A 16,565-nucleotide genomic window follows, 5' to 3' on the forward strand; every position below is an offset into this window, starting at 1 on the left:
TAATAAATCCACACATGTTTATTATCCGGGGCAGTTCCATGACTGTTAGCGTAGTTTCCACGAGTCATTATTTTTTTCTTATTTTAACAGGCCACTTTGCCCCTGAGTCAAAAACATTTCATATCCAGTGCATTTTGCATTTGTTGGCCTTCATTTTAATTCTTTTCCATGAGTAGAAATGGAAATTATTTACTTTAGGGCCAAGTAACGTAAGGTAGGTGTTATTATCAACATTTTCCATGGGCACAGTGAGGACAGAGAATTTACATGACCAGACAAAATTCATTTCTAGTCAGAAAAAAGCCTGAACTCAAGCCTAAGATTCTTGCCTTCAAATGCGGACCTCTGAAGCAAGTATGTGTGAATGCTGCATGTCTTCCCTGCTCCGAGGTACTTCACCTGCCTTATACTGAATTATATCCTAAGCCACTTTTATAAATTCTCCCCACAAACCTGCTCTCCTTTCTTTGCTCCATCCCCCATTTCAATGAATGGTACCACCATTCAGGTGTGCATGCCAGTTACCTGGATGTCACCTTCAATTTTTCTCTCCCCCTCATTCATACTGCCATTGCCCCATATCCGCTCTATTACACTCTGTTTTATGTCCAATACATAAAATTTAACATATTCTTACTATATCTACTTGCACTACCATTCTGTCTTTCCTGGGCTTATCTCCTAATTAGGCTCCACCTTCTCCTTCTTGTCCACCTTCAATCCATTCTCATTTTGAAACCAACACAATCATTTTATAAGACAAATACAATCAGGCTCCAAACACTGTGCCATTCTTTTGTTGAAAATACTTCAATAACTTCCCATGGCCCTTTGATGAAAATCTATACCTTGGATATGGGTGAGTAGGTCCAGTTATGATCTGGTCTTTCCTTATCTCCACCTTCACCCTGACTGTCCACACTGCAGGCCCACCAGCATGGACCCATTTTCTCATGTCTACTCATTCTTCAGTCCTCAGTGGAGGTGTTGTTTTCTCAGGGTCAATTTCCCTGGCCTGTCATGCTCTCTCTCAAGATGGTTGTAGTTCTTATCACTTATCCCTGTTTCACAGTATGTGTGATCAATTTCTGCTTCCCTTACAGATAATTCCTGTTTTGGCCTCATCTTTGTGTACTTAGCCCCATGCCTACCACAGGGCAGGTGCATGATGCATATTTGTCAAATGAATGTAAGCTGATGGAAACAAGCACTATCCTCCCTCTATGTGTCATGCTTACCAGTTGTCTGAATGAGAACGTTGTAGATTTTCGTTCGAATGCCCTCTGGATACATAGTAAAGGTACACTCGTAGTTCCCACTGAGCGAGGAGGACATGTTCCTTAAGTACAGAGTCCATTCTGACACATTTCCAGGAGCTTCTGTGAAAGCCACCAGTGAGTCACAGGGACTCCCATCGGTACAGTAATAGCCATACAGGGGATGATAAACGGCAATCAGTTCTTCTTTATTGGTGATCTTGGACCATTGCATCTGCACCAAGCCTTTCTTTTGGGTTTGGCAAATCAGGCTGACATTAGAACCAGGTGAAGCATAAATATTTTCTGCATTGGATGTTTCTCCCCATATCCCTGAAAAGAAATGTCATGAACATCAGTTTGCATAATTCAACTTGAATGATTCTTAATTTAAATCCTTGATCACTTTGGTAAGGTGAGGAAGCCAATGAAGAAGCATCTCCCTGGCTGCAGTAGGGGCAGAAGAGAGCATGTGCCTGATCCAAACACAGAAGCATGAGACTTAATGCAAAGGAAGAGGCATTTACTTAAGGGCGCTAGATGAATTGACTAACTTCTGACTATCCCTTTATCTGGTTATCTCTCACTACCTATGAATAAAATTAAGCCTATTTGAAAAGTAAAGTCTACAAGCAAACTTATTATGACAATAAATCTTGCATTTATGTAATGGCTTTATGGGGGTGGGATTATGAATCAACAGCTGCATATAATACTAGAGGCATTTTCTGAAACTGCAAACATAACTCATATGCATACAGCAATTTTTACTAATGCATGTGTCCAAAAGGCTTTTACACATGCTAGCTTGTTTAATTCTCACACACCAAAGAGTGATGCTGTTAACACTAGTTATCAAAGAGGAAACAGGCAGAGAGATTAAATGATTTGCTCCAAGTCACAGACATATCTCCAGTAAAGAACATAAATTTGGTTGCTTAGAATCTGTGCTCTTTCTATTAACCTCATAATCTCCAACTGCCTCCCAAATTAGTTGAGAACGGCAGGAAATTTGACATTTGAGATATGAGGAAAGAAAGGACCTTCATTTCTTTGTAGCTGGGGATCCTAAGGGGAGGAAAGCAGAAAATATTGCAGGTAGGGCTTCCACTAAAGACAAAAAAACCATTGGTTAGTTCTGTCAATAATCAATGCTTTGAAATACTAGACATTAAAAAAGAAGAGTCCCTCTCATCAAATAGCACTGCACACTTGAAATATGTTAAGCACTGAGTCTCTCACATGCCTTCAATATTATAGGCCTCAGTTTTAGAATTAACATGGAATTCTGTTATAGGAATGATATATTATTGTGACGAGTGCCACTGAAGCTCACAAAGGGAAGAGATAAAAAGATGACAGACATCTGAGAAGATACAAGATTTTTAAAGGTACTTGACAAATGGGAATTTTTTACTTTTATGGATGCAGAAGTTTGGGTAGGCAGAGGTTAGTCAGTTTAATGGAACTCCCTGTGAGCTCTCCTTTGTCTGACAATATGCCTCTGATTCTATGGATAGCACTATATTCCAAAGTCACATTTGATTTAGAAATTCTCCTTAAAATCTTGGTAACTTAATGTGAAAGGCAGTTAATTCTTAAAACACCCTGGCTCACTGTAATATGCTCATGCTATGGTAGGCAAAACTAATCTTTCCTCCTGCTATTTTTAAATAAGCCCTTAAGGTATTGGTTCCCAGTGTCTTAAGGATCCCATTCCATCTCCCAGGTCCACACACTAACACGCCTCATTAAAATTCAACATATGTTCAATACCCAGAGTCATTAGTATTTGGAGAGGAAATGCTTACTTTATCTAAAAGGAAAAAAGATACATGAGAGAGAAAAAGTGGAGCAAGGAACTCTGAGCATGTGGGGTTCTGAGAAGTTTTTAGTATTCTGAAATTGTTCTGACTACTGCTTGGAGAACATTTCATTTCCAAAAAGCACACTAGTGCAATTACTCCAGAGATCGTTTTAGGAAGGAAATGGGTGAAAATGTCTCAGTGCAGGGGCACAAAGCACCCATTTCTTTTTTGTTTTCAGTATTCATTAGTAATCATTGCTATACGCTAACATCTCTCCAATAGCTGTCACTTAAATACATAACTAAAAACCTTAGTAGAGATCTGTTTTTTGGTGATTAATTTCAGCAGCAGTCACAGACATTTTAAATAAACAGAGGCCCCCTTCACTCTTAAAACGGCTGGCTAGACAAGAAAGAACGGGAAGACTTACCCCTGACAAAATGTATCTGGATGATGGAATAGACAGCACAGTATGTCCATTTCTTCTCCATCGTCTCCTGAAGGCCTCACAGCAGCAATTCCATAGTATCACAGGTGTTAATTGATGTCTTTAATTAAGCCACGTCTAGCCACCCTGTTCGTGCTAAGAAACCCCAAGTTTACCACACGCCTAAGTCTATTTATGACTTCGCTAGACCCAGGAAATGCAAAGCAGGCAGGAAGATAATGTGGTTCAGTGCTAAGTATATCTTAGTGTTGAAATTCTTCTTTAAATTTTATGTATTACTTATGTTAAAAGACTTTGCAGTATCCAAAGATTCATTCCTGCAGGATCTCTGTGTCAGTCAAGTTGCTTCAAAACCCAAACAAATAAATCATGCAGAGCAGTTCATAATGTGCGTTTTATACATTTCTTTTCAAGAGTACAAATTCATTTAACAAATGTGAGCTTAGTGTCCTTCATAATAGTGTCTCTGTTCCATGTTAAAATAGGTTTTCTTTCCAAAATTGCTCCAGGGTGAACAAAGAATTAATACACTTAATTTTAATAAACTCTGAAAAGTAACAGAGGGTGATGACAGATATCAAACTGAAAATTATTGTCCCCTTCTTGAAGGCAAACCCACATTTCTTGGGGTTAGAGAAGTAAGGGCTCTTTTTCACCCCTTGTCTACAACAGACTGGAGGTCACATAGGGAAGTCTCTCACTTGCTGGGTAGATCTTTATTGTAGATGGTAGAAGAGCTTGTTATGTCTCAGACAAAACCCATATAGAGTAAGGCTGAAACCACCAGAATCCAAAAGCCCAGAATGTCCCACTTCAGCCAGCTCCTAGGATTTTGCTGCCCACCCAGCTACTTTCAGTTACAGGGGACCCAGAATCAGTTTCAGGGAAATGTCTAATTAATTATGGAGGAATGATGACTGACTCCTGACAGATATTATTATATTGGTTTTTCAGCTTGGGATAAAATAGACCTTCCAATCTTTAGAAAACAAGCATTAGCCTGACAAATACAGCATAAATTTGATAAATTAAGAATAAAAACTGATGGGCCTCCCCAGTGGTGCAGCGGTTGAGCACTGGGTTGCAAAGCTGCCAGCAGCTTCTGCAGCACAGGTTCGATCCCCGGCTGCTCCCCGGCCATTAAAGGAGGGTCCCACATGGTGCGCAGACCTCTCCTACCACCCGCTGCTCCCCTCAGCAGTGTACTTCGGTCCTTCTGCCTGCTCTGCTCCCTGCTCTGGCTCTGGTGAATTCTCTCACCCTCCCGCGCTTCTGACTGTACCCAGTGCTTGTATACATACATACATACATACATACATACATACATACATACATACATACATAAATAAATAAATCTTTTTAAAAAAAAGAATAAAAACGGATAAATACATGTGTATAAGACAACCACATGAATGATTGGTGAGATAATCTGTGACCCTATTTTACTACTACAGTAAGGGTACCACACAGCAAGCCTGAAGACAAACAGGCAGAGCTGTGTTCCTGGGGCTTACTCTATTGAGATCAGGGGGAGATAATTCTGTTCAGGTTGTCATAACGGATCATGACATCATGCATCCATCATGCTCTGTCCTATGCAAGGACTTGGAGATTAGAATATGAATGCTGCTGAGATATAAGGCACTGCCCTTTCCATTCAAGAGCTAGATTAGAGTTTAGCTGGGAAAAGAGATATTTGCATGTGGTGAAATAAGACCTATTGTCTTCTAGGATGTCCAGGCTACCTCTACACTACCACCATGATGACTGTCATACTGACTCATTTCTATTCAACTAATGATGCTTCCTGCAAAGATCAGAAGATGGAGTTGATTATTTCCTGGTCCCCCTCCCCCCAACCATTATTCCCACTTCCATTCCCAGCCTCCCCACTAAGTTTGAGATCACCAGGGGTTGGGGGGCGTTAGGTCACATGGTGCTGACTGGTATGATTTCAGGGAGGGCTGGGGAGTTAATTAAAGGGCAGGAGGAGACATCTCTGCTTCTGAAATCTTCATTTATTCCTCTTTTCCCCTGGAAATTCCAGTAAATCACATCGATGGAGTATAATAACAAAAATAAGGCAGGAGACACATTGGCAAGATCCAGAGCTATAGGTTGGTGTCCCTATTAAATGAAGATATTAAACATCTAGAGAAGGAATTAGGTTACCTCACTCCACTTGTCATATTAAGAGAAATTTACCTCAGTGTAAACAATAAAAATTGGATTTTCTGAGAGCAACCCCCCCACCTTGAAGTATTTAGAAGTTTCTAACTGCTTTAAGTGAAGCAACTTAAAAAAAAACCCAAAACTCCCAAATTTCTTTTTTTCAGAAAGAAGAAAATTGTCACATATTTTCTAGAGCTACAGACTCACTTCCAATGGAATCCTTGCCTGTTGTCATTATCAGTTAAGTGTCTGGGTGGCAAAATCTGCCCTCCTTGGGTGTTAGCTGGGTCTTGGTTCAGGGCTCCTATTCCTAGAAACCTCTGTGGCCTGGAGTCATCAGATCTGATTAGTTTTCCTTGGGGAACCACCAAAGCTCTAAAAGAAGAAAAAATTCAGATGCCCACAGAATATGAATTGAATGTACCTGGCGTTGAGCTGCCAGGCCCAGGCAAGAACCCCTCCATAGCTGTTTGCATGCAGCAGGTGGCAGCAACACCCCACAGACCACCAGGTGGTGGGTAGTGCCCCCATAGCTTCTCAGTCCTGGTAATAAAAAGGCCCTTTCAGCACAGGGACAGGAATTCTCTATACTTAAAAATAACTCTTCTATGGAAGTCATGTCAATCTCTTCTATTATCCTCCCTGCTCACCAAATCCCAACTGCACAGCATTTCTTCTGCCTTAGATTATAGTCTGCTTAATATAAAGAGAAAACAGAAGCAGTCCATTTCACACACAAAAAGCAATCTTAAACTTCTCGAACCTAAGCGGCAAATTCAATTATTTACAAAAAGAAGCAGGGTTACACATTATTTCTGCTAGAGGCAAACCATAATTGTGTGTTTTGGACAAACTTTTTAAATGCTCCATCTAAGCCCTTACTCTCAATGAGGAGAGGATATTTTCAGACACAGGAAGCTGAGCAAAAGGTAATTTATTTTTGTGGTGTTTATAGAGATTAATTCAGCTATTACTGATTTGTCTTGGATTTTATTCTTTAGCTATTTATATAAAATCTTTGCATGTGGACTATTATACTTTTGCATGTTTCCCTCCCACAATGATTAGAAAAAACATAATGTTTAACTGTTTCAGTTAATCAAAAATATTTATTTATTGAGAGCCAACTTATAAATGATCCGTGAAGAGTCATGGTGCTAGGTGATTTTAAAATACCTTTGATAAAACACAGCCCTGCTCCTTCAGCACTTTGCTGGGTGAAAACCTAGCATTTTACTGGGTGAAAACACCCTCATGCACCAAAAGAGTCAAGTAACATAAAACAGAACTGAATGAATAGGTTGCAGAGGGCTTTATAAAATGGCTGATCTCCTAGAGACCAAGTGGTCTAGGAACATCTCAAATGAGTGGTGGAAACCCTGAGGTAAGTCATTTCAGATAGAGGAAACAGTAAGAGCCTACACAGGGCCGCTGAGGTTCAAGAACAGAAAGCCTACACAGTGCATCAGCTGTCTTGTGGCGCAGAACCCTTATCGGTGGGCTGAGAGCAGAGTGGTTCAATGGGAGAGCTTAGATTATGGAATCCTTCAAATTCTAGCTTATGGACTTTCTATTCCCATCTACAGAGACTTTATTGTTTTTCAACAAAAGCACAGCTCATTTAAAGTAAACTTTTAGAAGGATAAACTAGGTGGACATGTGTAAATTGAATAAAAGAGGAGAGAACAGGGAGGCAGAAGATCTGCTAGGAATTTTTTATTTCTTCAAGAGGAGCCTTAGGATGAGCACCTTCTGACTGTGGTGGTTCTGGCAGTGTGGGATGGTGACCTGGACACTGCACAGAAAGAGGAGGTGAGAGTCGGTGTCCAACTCGACATGATGTCCAAATCTCTAGTTACGTGCTTGACCTTGGGCAAGAGGAGAAAAGAAAAACTCTAAGAGAGCTGATTGCTGCTGAAGTGCCAGCCACCTACCCATAGGGCAATCGGCAAAGGATCACTGACTTCAGATGGGAAGTGAAAGGTAACTTAGTGGGTACAGGAAGAGGCCCTGCTTTCATGAGAACTGAGTTGCTTCTTTTGTGTTTCAATCAAATTTTATGAGTTTTAAGAATTACCATTTAATAGAAAAGAATTTCATGAGAGACTTGCAGCCTAGCAATCTGTTTTATCACCATCATTTCCACACTGCTCAATTCCATCTACTAAAGGCTGATTTTAATTTAATACATTTTTTTCCAGTGACAACATCAATATCTGCTCATCACAAGAAAGCATTTTAAAAAGATTAACAAAGAAAATAAAAATCATCTGGAATCCTAACCACCCCCAAACAAACAGCATTTATAGTTTATCTTTCAGACTTTTACATAAATATCTACATATAAATAAAATCAGCTTTCTCATATTTTATAACATGACTCTAACCTGTGTTTTTTTCAGTTCATAATCTATTGTAAGGATAAATACTTGTTATAAAAAAAGATAAACTTTTTCCTTTTAAAATAAAGGCACAATATTTTATTGTGTGGTTGTACAGAAAAATGAAATATAAGTAAAATAATATAAAATTTCCATTTAATATTTTACTGTGAAAAAATTATAAAACTCAACTGAATAATTAATTGTAGCACGTAATCTTTGAATTTTTTTATGGGCAAGTTGAGAGAGAGAGAGAGAAAGAGAGAGAGAGAGAGAGAAAGAGAGAGAGAGATATGAGTTTATTTGCTAAAGCCCTGGGAAACCACTGACTCAATTAAAATTCAATAATGTTGAATTTTGCAGGAACAAATTTTTAAAACCATTAAGATTTCTAGGATTAACAAGCCAAAATTAGAAGAATTATTAAAATGCTATATTCTACCTGATTTCAAAGTATTGAAATGTTAAAAAAAAGTCTCTTTGCATTCAATAGAGTAAAAAAGAATACCCTGAAAAATTGAGTTGTGTTACAATTGATTTTAGATCTTAAAAAAAAAGATATTATAGAGCAAGAGCACATACTGTGATCTTTTTATAGACTGCTATAAAAGTATTCTTAACCACATTGTGTTTTTACAACTATAGATTCACATAGAAATATTGTGTCTCTATACCTGGTGAAAACAATAGACTAGCTATGGTCAACCAAGAACTTAATGCCATCTTTTGCCACTAATTCCTCTGACCTCCTACCTCCCATAATTTCCTTTTAATGGAGAGCAAGAGAGAGACGCAGCAAGTGAGAGAGATACCACTTTACTATTTGTTGCTTTTTTAAAAATACAGGTTGATACAAGCACAAGTATGTAATGTTATCAATAAACAGGAGTTTGTGATTAACAGCATTTTCTCATTAACTGGAAGCGAAACCAAATTCCTTTCTTGGGAGAGGACTGTAATCCTTGAGGAAGGATTGTAATGGGGAGGGGAAACCCATGAGATAGAAAGTTAGTTCTTGTTGTTGAACATATTTTAAAAATGTGTTTTTTCAACATTTTTGGTTCAATGAAAACCATGTAATGAACATTTCATTTTATTTTTTGATTGAGGATCTTTCAGAGATGTGGGACATTCGTCTGAACCTCAGACCCCAGAGTGGGCCAGAGAGCATAGATATCAATAAAAACAATATTTCCTCCTCCAGAAAAGTCTAATTTTTAAACCGCTTGCCTGCTTTGAGGAAGACTCAAAAACAGAGGTATGAGCATACTCTCACATGAAGCTGTCTATATTCTGCCAAGATCTAGTAATAGGAAGCTAGAAGGAATTATGCTGATCATCTCATAAAGACAGAGATCTTCATTTCACAGAGAAAGAAACTGAGCCCTAAAGGCAAAAGTGTCTTGCCCAAGGTCAAAGAGTGTGCTAAAGGAAAGCTGACTAGTTGTGACACTGAGACTTATCTTACACTATTAAGCTATGCAGCTTAACATAGTCAATGGTTGAAACCAGCCAGTTTTCAAATTAAAATGCAAATTGCCTCCAATACCTTGACAAGTAAGAAACAATCTAGAAATCATACCTTTAAAAATTCCCATGACATTTCTGTCTACAAACCTGTACCTATATGTCATGGAGGAAATAATAGTGAGTTATTTATATACGCATTTGTTTGAAAAGCTCATGTTTGTATTAGTTTGTTCACTTGCTTGTTTTTCAATTTAATTTCCTAGAGGAATTCTGACCAACTCACTGAGTGAAACGAGACGCGTTTTTTTAATCGAATGTATTGAATTAACCTCACTCTGGTGTTATATAACTCAACATCAATTTCATTCCATTTTCACTGTTCATAGCCATTTGTTATGCATTTTCCCTTTTGATTTTGCTCAGTCACTATAGTTCTCCTATTTAAACAATTCACTCCCTCTTTTTAATCTCTCCTCTACTCCAATACCTACAACTGGTGGCAGATCAGAAGCTGGTCTACTTAGCAGGACTTAGCTGGGTAGGCTACATTTCTAGGAGCGCTAGATAATACAAACAAATGAACATTGGAAAACACTGTGTATAAAGAGTACTCTGAAGCAAGCTGGAGCTTCTCAAAGTTTTTTCCCCTGCAACAAAGTCTTGTCTGTTGCTTTGAAGAAAGACTCTAGTAGGAGTTACAAATATTGTGCCAGTTTCACACTTTAAGCAGAATTACAAAAACACAGAACTTCAGAAGAAGCAACCCCTCATTTTATAAATGAGGAATCTAGTGCCCATGAAGGGAAATGATGAACATGGAGTCATAGACTTATTTATATCATAAATATTGAAATCAAGGATTTGACTTTACTTTGGGCCATTTTCCCCCCCTTACATTAACAAAGAGTAATCACATCATGAATGTTCTTTTCTACAGGACATGAGGAAAGGGCAATCAAACCAGGCTGACATGTGGGTGCTGGGTTGTCCATGAGGCTCACTCCCTGGCAAAGTGACTCACCCCCACATACCCGCTTCACAGTACCCTTAACTCAAATGTGTGCTTCTGTACCACAGAACAGAGTATCAAAGATCCTGACAAGTTCAAGTGAGGTTCAAACCTCAAATGTCAGCACTGTAAATATCTAAGTTCCTTTATTCATACATCTCTATGACTTACATAGTTTTAAAAGGACCCAGAACCTCACTATGTCTTACCAGGCCTTAAATGACTCAACAGCCCTTTCCTGCCGAGTCCCACATTCCAACCCCACAGACCTGCCACCTCAGGCTCTCCTTGTTAATTGAGCCCTAGGGTTTTTGCATTTGCTACTTTCTCTGCTTGGACTACTCTTCACAGCTGTGTTATGGGATTGCATTTTCTCATCCCAGAGTTGTTCAAATGCTGCCTACACTGTGAGTCCTTTTCTGACCCTTGACTAAGGGGAATTGGCCATACATCTGTCACATCAGCAGTTGTATTTCCTTCATGGTTACTTATCACTACAAGAAGTTTACTTTTTTTTTATATTGTCGCTTTCCATTAAAATGTAAGCTCTGTGAGGACAGGGACTCTGCATTTTAGTCACCCCCTCAGGCCAAGTCAAATATTCTGTCAACTGCCTTTTCACTCTAGCTATTGAGGGGGCAGCAAGTTGCTCCATGGACCAGTTGCACCTCTCCTAAGCAGCCCTAAATGCTCCTCATTCTTTGACCTTGGTGTCTTGGGTGCAGCGATGCAGTGACTCACTTACCTGATACATGCACAATCTTGAAGGCACAAGAGAGTTAACACCCTGTGAGAGTGTACTTGATGCCTGGGGAGTCAAGTATTATGTCCTTTAACTCATTATCAAAGAAAAAATCTTGCCATTTGTTAGAAGTAGGTTTGTCACTCTTATTTCTATCTTAAGTACTGCTATTGAATTCCATGACTCATATGACAAGAATTTATTTTCTACAGTTGATTTGAGTACTTGGAGAGTCAGCCATGAGATGTCTTAAAACTTAGATTCACTTTGTCAAAGTACAAATTGTTTGCTCTTTTGTGAGCTGCTAATTTCTAGTCTGATAGACTTCACAGGAAACCTAAAGGTCACAATAATTGGGGGACTCATGAACTCTTCTTCTTCTGAAGCTCAGGTGACAAGTAAGGTACATTGTACACAGCTCCTCAGAGGTCACCTGGAGGGACTGACACACATTTGTAAACCACATTAGCCACTTAACAATGCATTCCCCGGTGGCGCAGCGGTTGAGCGCTGGGTTGCAAGGCTGTCCGCAGCCTCTGCAGCGTGGCAGCCGGCGAGGGTCCCACATGGTGCGCAGACCTCCCCTGCCAACCGCTGCTCCCCTCAGCAGTGTACTTCGTCAATCTGCCTATTCTACTCTCTGCTCTGGCTCTGGTGAATTCTCTCACCCTCCAGTGCTTCTGACTGTACCCCACTGCTTGTATAAATAAATAAATAAATCTTTAAAAACAAAAAACAATGCATTCCCCAATAGGTTTTCCATACTTCCCTGATGAACCCTCTTCAGCAACCCCATTGCTGTTCCAGAGAATAATACCCCAAAGTAGCTGTAAACAGGCTTTGATTTTTGGGGGGAAATACATGCCGAAGCTGTCTCTTTATGTAATTACTGCTCTATCCCCAACCCTTCAAGTTATATAGGGCACAAGTGAATATTTTGGGGACAAAATTCTTGACTAAGTAATACCATTTCCCATCAAAGGGAATGATACCACACGCTCATCTCACAAAACCCACAAAATTGAAATAAGCTACTCAAATAGTACTAAAGATGTATCCTTCATTCTGAGAAACTTATCAACAAGTACTGTATTCCAACTACATCAGGACTGATCTAAAAAGACAGATTAAGGACCTCTCTTCTCCTCTGAAGTCACTTCAGCGTTATCAAGGGGAAGGGCGACGACTACAAGTAACTGTTGTTCAATAACCCCCACTGAGCCCCCCACATATTTATTATGACCTTTAGGTCTCCTGTGAAGCATATTAGACTAAGGAAATTAGCAGCTCACAAAAGAACAAAAAATATGTATGTTGACATAGTGAATAGAAATTTTAAGGCATTTCATGGCTAACTTTCCAACTACTCAAATCAACTGTAGAAAATAAAGAAATTCTTGTCACATGAGTCATAGAATTCAACAGCAGTACTTAAGATAGAAATAAGAGTGACAGAAGGGGGCGGAGCAACATGGCGGCGAGGAGACGCTGCGAGTAAGATCTCCCATTAAAAAAAGTTAATAGGGAGGAAAAGCGGCAGGTCTCAGTGAGAACTGGGACACGGAAGATAAACGGGTGACGCCAGCAAACTGCCCGAAGAAGAAAGTGGCCATAAAAGAGGACCAGAAGGGAGGGAAGCACAGAACCCTGCTCCCCTCCCCCGCCCACAGAGGCGGCACTCTCCGACCGGCAGAGAGGAGGGAAACAACAAACCAAAACGACCCACAAGAACAAACGAAGCAGCAAGCGGGACTGTGAGTGGAAAGGAACCATTGCAGCCACCACACCCCGTGAACGGGAGCTGAGGCGAACCCTGCAGGATCCGCCGCGGGGGTGAGCGAACGGCTCCGGGCGCCATTAGAGAAGAACAAAGACCCCGGGAGACGCGCACACAGCCCGGGCTGCCGGTAAGCCTGCGCGGAAACGCGGCGCGCTCGGGGAGCTTGAAAAGCAAGTGCAGACCTGGATCGCGGCTGCCCAGGTCCCCGCGCCTGCGACCTAGGCTTGCGGGGAGACGCGCGGAGGTCCTCACTGAGGTGAAGGTCCCTCCCTGAGTGAGCAGGAACCAGGCGCCCAGGCACGGGAGCGGTGCAAAAGGCGCCATTCCCGCGCCACTGAACTGGGCTACAGCCCACGTCCTGGAACTGAGGGCTTTGAACTGAGACCCGGGGCACGAAAATTCGGGGCGTGGGTTCTCCACGACGGTGGGGCACAAGGCAGACACAGCACCCCAAAGCTGTTGAGGTGTACCCTACCATTCCCGCTCTGTTCCCTGTCCCATGGGGTGGGGGGAGGCGAAAAACAGCCCCCCAAGGACAATAGGAGAGATCTCTGGCGCCACCTAGCGACCAGGAAAAAAAAGTCACTCACACCCCATAGAACAGGAAATTTCTTAAGACTGCTTGAAAAGGGCAGAAGGCTTCTGGAGGACCCAGTGGCCAGCCGGGAAGTTAGCCCACGCCAGGCCCCTTCTGACCAGCAGTCTGAGCCCACAGAGGGAGCAGGCACCCACGTCCGGGGCAGACCGGGTGCGCAGAAGAGTGTGCCTGAAACCGGAGGCCCAGGGACTGCATCCCGCTTCGCCATTTTAGAACAGGGACATTTCTTCAGTAAAAACTGCCTAAAACCAGCAGAAAGCCCCCCCAGAAGACAGAGATGGCTCCTGGAAGAGCCAGAGGGGAGCGGAGAAGTTCACCCAAGATGCCAGTCAGTCCGAGCAACACAGTGTCCCAACGCATACGACAAATTAGAAAACAGACAGTAGGGAGTAGAAGAACCACACGCAACCTAACAACTCCTCAGGAAAGAAGCACACCACAAAAAGAAAACCACTCCCCAGATTGCAACGACAGCAACTTGGAAGAACTTCTGAGCCTTCCAGAAAGAGAATTTAAAATTGCCATGATTAAAAAAGTGATAGATCAAAAGAAGGAAATTGAGTCCCTAAAGAGGGAAGTAAAAGAAATGCAGGAGATCAAAGAATTAATGGAGGAACTAAAGAACTCAGGGAAAGCAATGAAAGCAGAATAGATGAAATGGAAGAACGAATAAGTAATCTTGAAGACACAGAAATAAAAAGAACCAAAACAGAAAAGGAAAGAGAAGTACGAAGGAAAAAGAATGAAGAAAGACTTCGGGAACTATCTGACTCCCTGAGGAAAGGAAATATAAGAGTTATAGGAATTCCAGAAGGAGAGGAGAGAGATGTAGGAACAGAGAAAATATTCCAGGAGATAATTGAAGAGAACTGCCCAAATGCGAAGAACGAGCTGAAAATTGATATACAAGAAGCAAGAAGAACACCAAACTTCCATGACGAAAGGAAAAACACAGCAAGACACATAATAGTAAAGCTCCCAAGAATCCAGGACAAGGAAAAAATAATGAAGCTGACAAGAGGGAAGAAACAGATAACATTCAAAGGAAAACCAATCAGGCTGACATCAGACTTCTCTGAAGAAACAATACGGGCAAGGAGAGAGTGGAGGGACATAGTCAACAGACTCCAAGAAAACAGATGCCAACCAAGAATACTCTATCCCGCAAAGCTCTCTTTCCTCCATGAAGAAAGAATATGGACCTTCCCAGACAAAGAGAAACTCCGGAATTTCATTGCGACTAAACCCCCACTCCAAAAAATACTACAAGGAATCCTAAAGCCAGAACCTCAGAGGGACGAATAACAACGAAAGAAGACCAAAAAAAAAAAAAAAAAAGTTATTAAAGAATAAATAAATAAAATCAAAGGAAAGACAAACATAATGGCAAATACAGATGCTAACATATCAATATTAACTCTAAATGTAAATGGACTAAACTCTTCAATAAAAAGACACAGAGTTGCAGCCTGGATTAAGAAACAAAACCCAACCTTTTGCTGTCTCCAGGAAACACATTTAGCTACAAAAGATAAAAATAGGCTCAAAGTCAAAGGATGGAAAACAATCCTACAAGCAAATGGGCCAAAAAAGAAAGCAGGAACAGCTGTACTTATATCAGATAAAACAGACTTCAAACTCAAAAAAATAAAAAGAGACCCCAATGGTCACTACATTATGATTAAGGGGACAATACTTCAAGAAGAAATAACACTCATTAACATATACTCACCAAATGAAAGAGCACCAAAATATATCAGACAACTGTTGTCGTCTCTGAAAACAGACATCAGAGAAAACACATACGTAGTGGGAGACTTCAACACACCACTATCAACAATGGATAGATCAACAAGATAAAAAATAAGTAAAGAAACTAAAGCTCTAAATAAGGACCTAGAGCATTTGGGCTTAACAGACAGCTATAGAACACTAAACCCAAAAAAAATGGAGTACACATTTTTCTCAAGCGCACACGGATCATTCTCCAGGATCGATCACATACTGGGGCACAAGACAAACATCAACAGATACACCAAGATTGAAATCATACCAACCATCTTTTCTGACCACGAAGGCATCAAACTAGAAATAAATCATAAAAAGAAGGCAAGGAACTATCCTACCTCATGGAGATTAAAAAGCCACACTACTGAAGACCACTGGACTAACGAGGAAATCAAAGAAGAAATTAAAAAATTCTTTGAACTGAATGACAAGGAGGACACCAATATCCTAAATGTATGGGATGCAGCAAAAGCAGTAATAAGAGGAAAATATATAGCAATAGAAGCTCACATCAAAAAACAAGAAAGAACTCAAAGAAACAACCTAATCTCGAAGCTCAAAGATCTAGAAAAAGAACAACAAAAAAAACCCCAAAACCAGTAGAAGAAAAGAAATAATAAAAACCAAAGCAGAAATAAATGAAATTGAAACTAAAAAAACAATCCAAAAGATCAATGAAACCAAGAGCTGGTTCTTTGAAAAAATAAATAAAATAGACAAACCCCTAGCCAGGCTCACAAAGGAAAAAAGGGAGAAAGCACAAATACACAGGATCATAAATGAAAGAGGAGAAATCACAACGGACACAGCAGAAATCAAAAGAATAATCAGTAACTACTATGAACAGTTATATGGAAACAAGTTCAACAATCTAGAGGAGATGGACAAATTCCTACAACTCTACAATCACCCAAAGCTAGATAAAGAAGAAATAGAACACCTAAACAGACCAATTACAAGCAGCGAAATTGAAATGGTAATCAAAAACCTCCCCAAAAACAAAAGCCCAGGACCTGATGGATTTACAAATGAATTCTACCAAACATTCAGAGACGAATTAGTGCCTATCCTTCACAAACTCTTCCAAAAATTGAGAAGGAATGGACAATACCA

General features: G+C 40.4%; 1 protein-coding gene across 1 annotated transcript in view; it reads right to left on the bottom strand.

The window, feature by feature from the left end:
* Nucleotides 1-3,622, bottom strand: part of CD96 (CD96 molecule) — a 65,828-nt gene extending 62,206 nt beyond the window's left edge. Inside the window, exons 1-2 of the mRNA XM_054701148.1 lie at nucleotides 3,495-3,622; nucleotides 1,239-1,589 (exon numbers count right to left, since the gene is read on the bottom strand). Coding sequence (XP_054557123.1) covers nucleotides 1,239-1,589; nucleotides 3,495-3,555 — 412 coding nt within the window. The 5' untranslated portion in view covers nucleotides 3,556-3,622. The remainder of the gene's footprint in view (nucleotides 1-1,238; nucleotides 1,590-3,494) is intronic.
* Nucleotides 3,623-16,565: the final 12,943 nt, after the last annotated feature.

Source organism: Talpa occidentalis, unplaced genomic scaffold, assembly GCF_014898055.3.
Source record: "Talpa occidentalis isolate TD23 unplaced genomic scaffold, MPIMG_talOcc4v2.1 talOcc4.4, whole genome shotgun sequence".
NCBI lineage: Eukaryota > Metazoa > Chordata > Mammalia > Eulipotyphla > Talpidae > Talpa > Talpa occidentalis.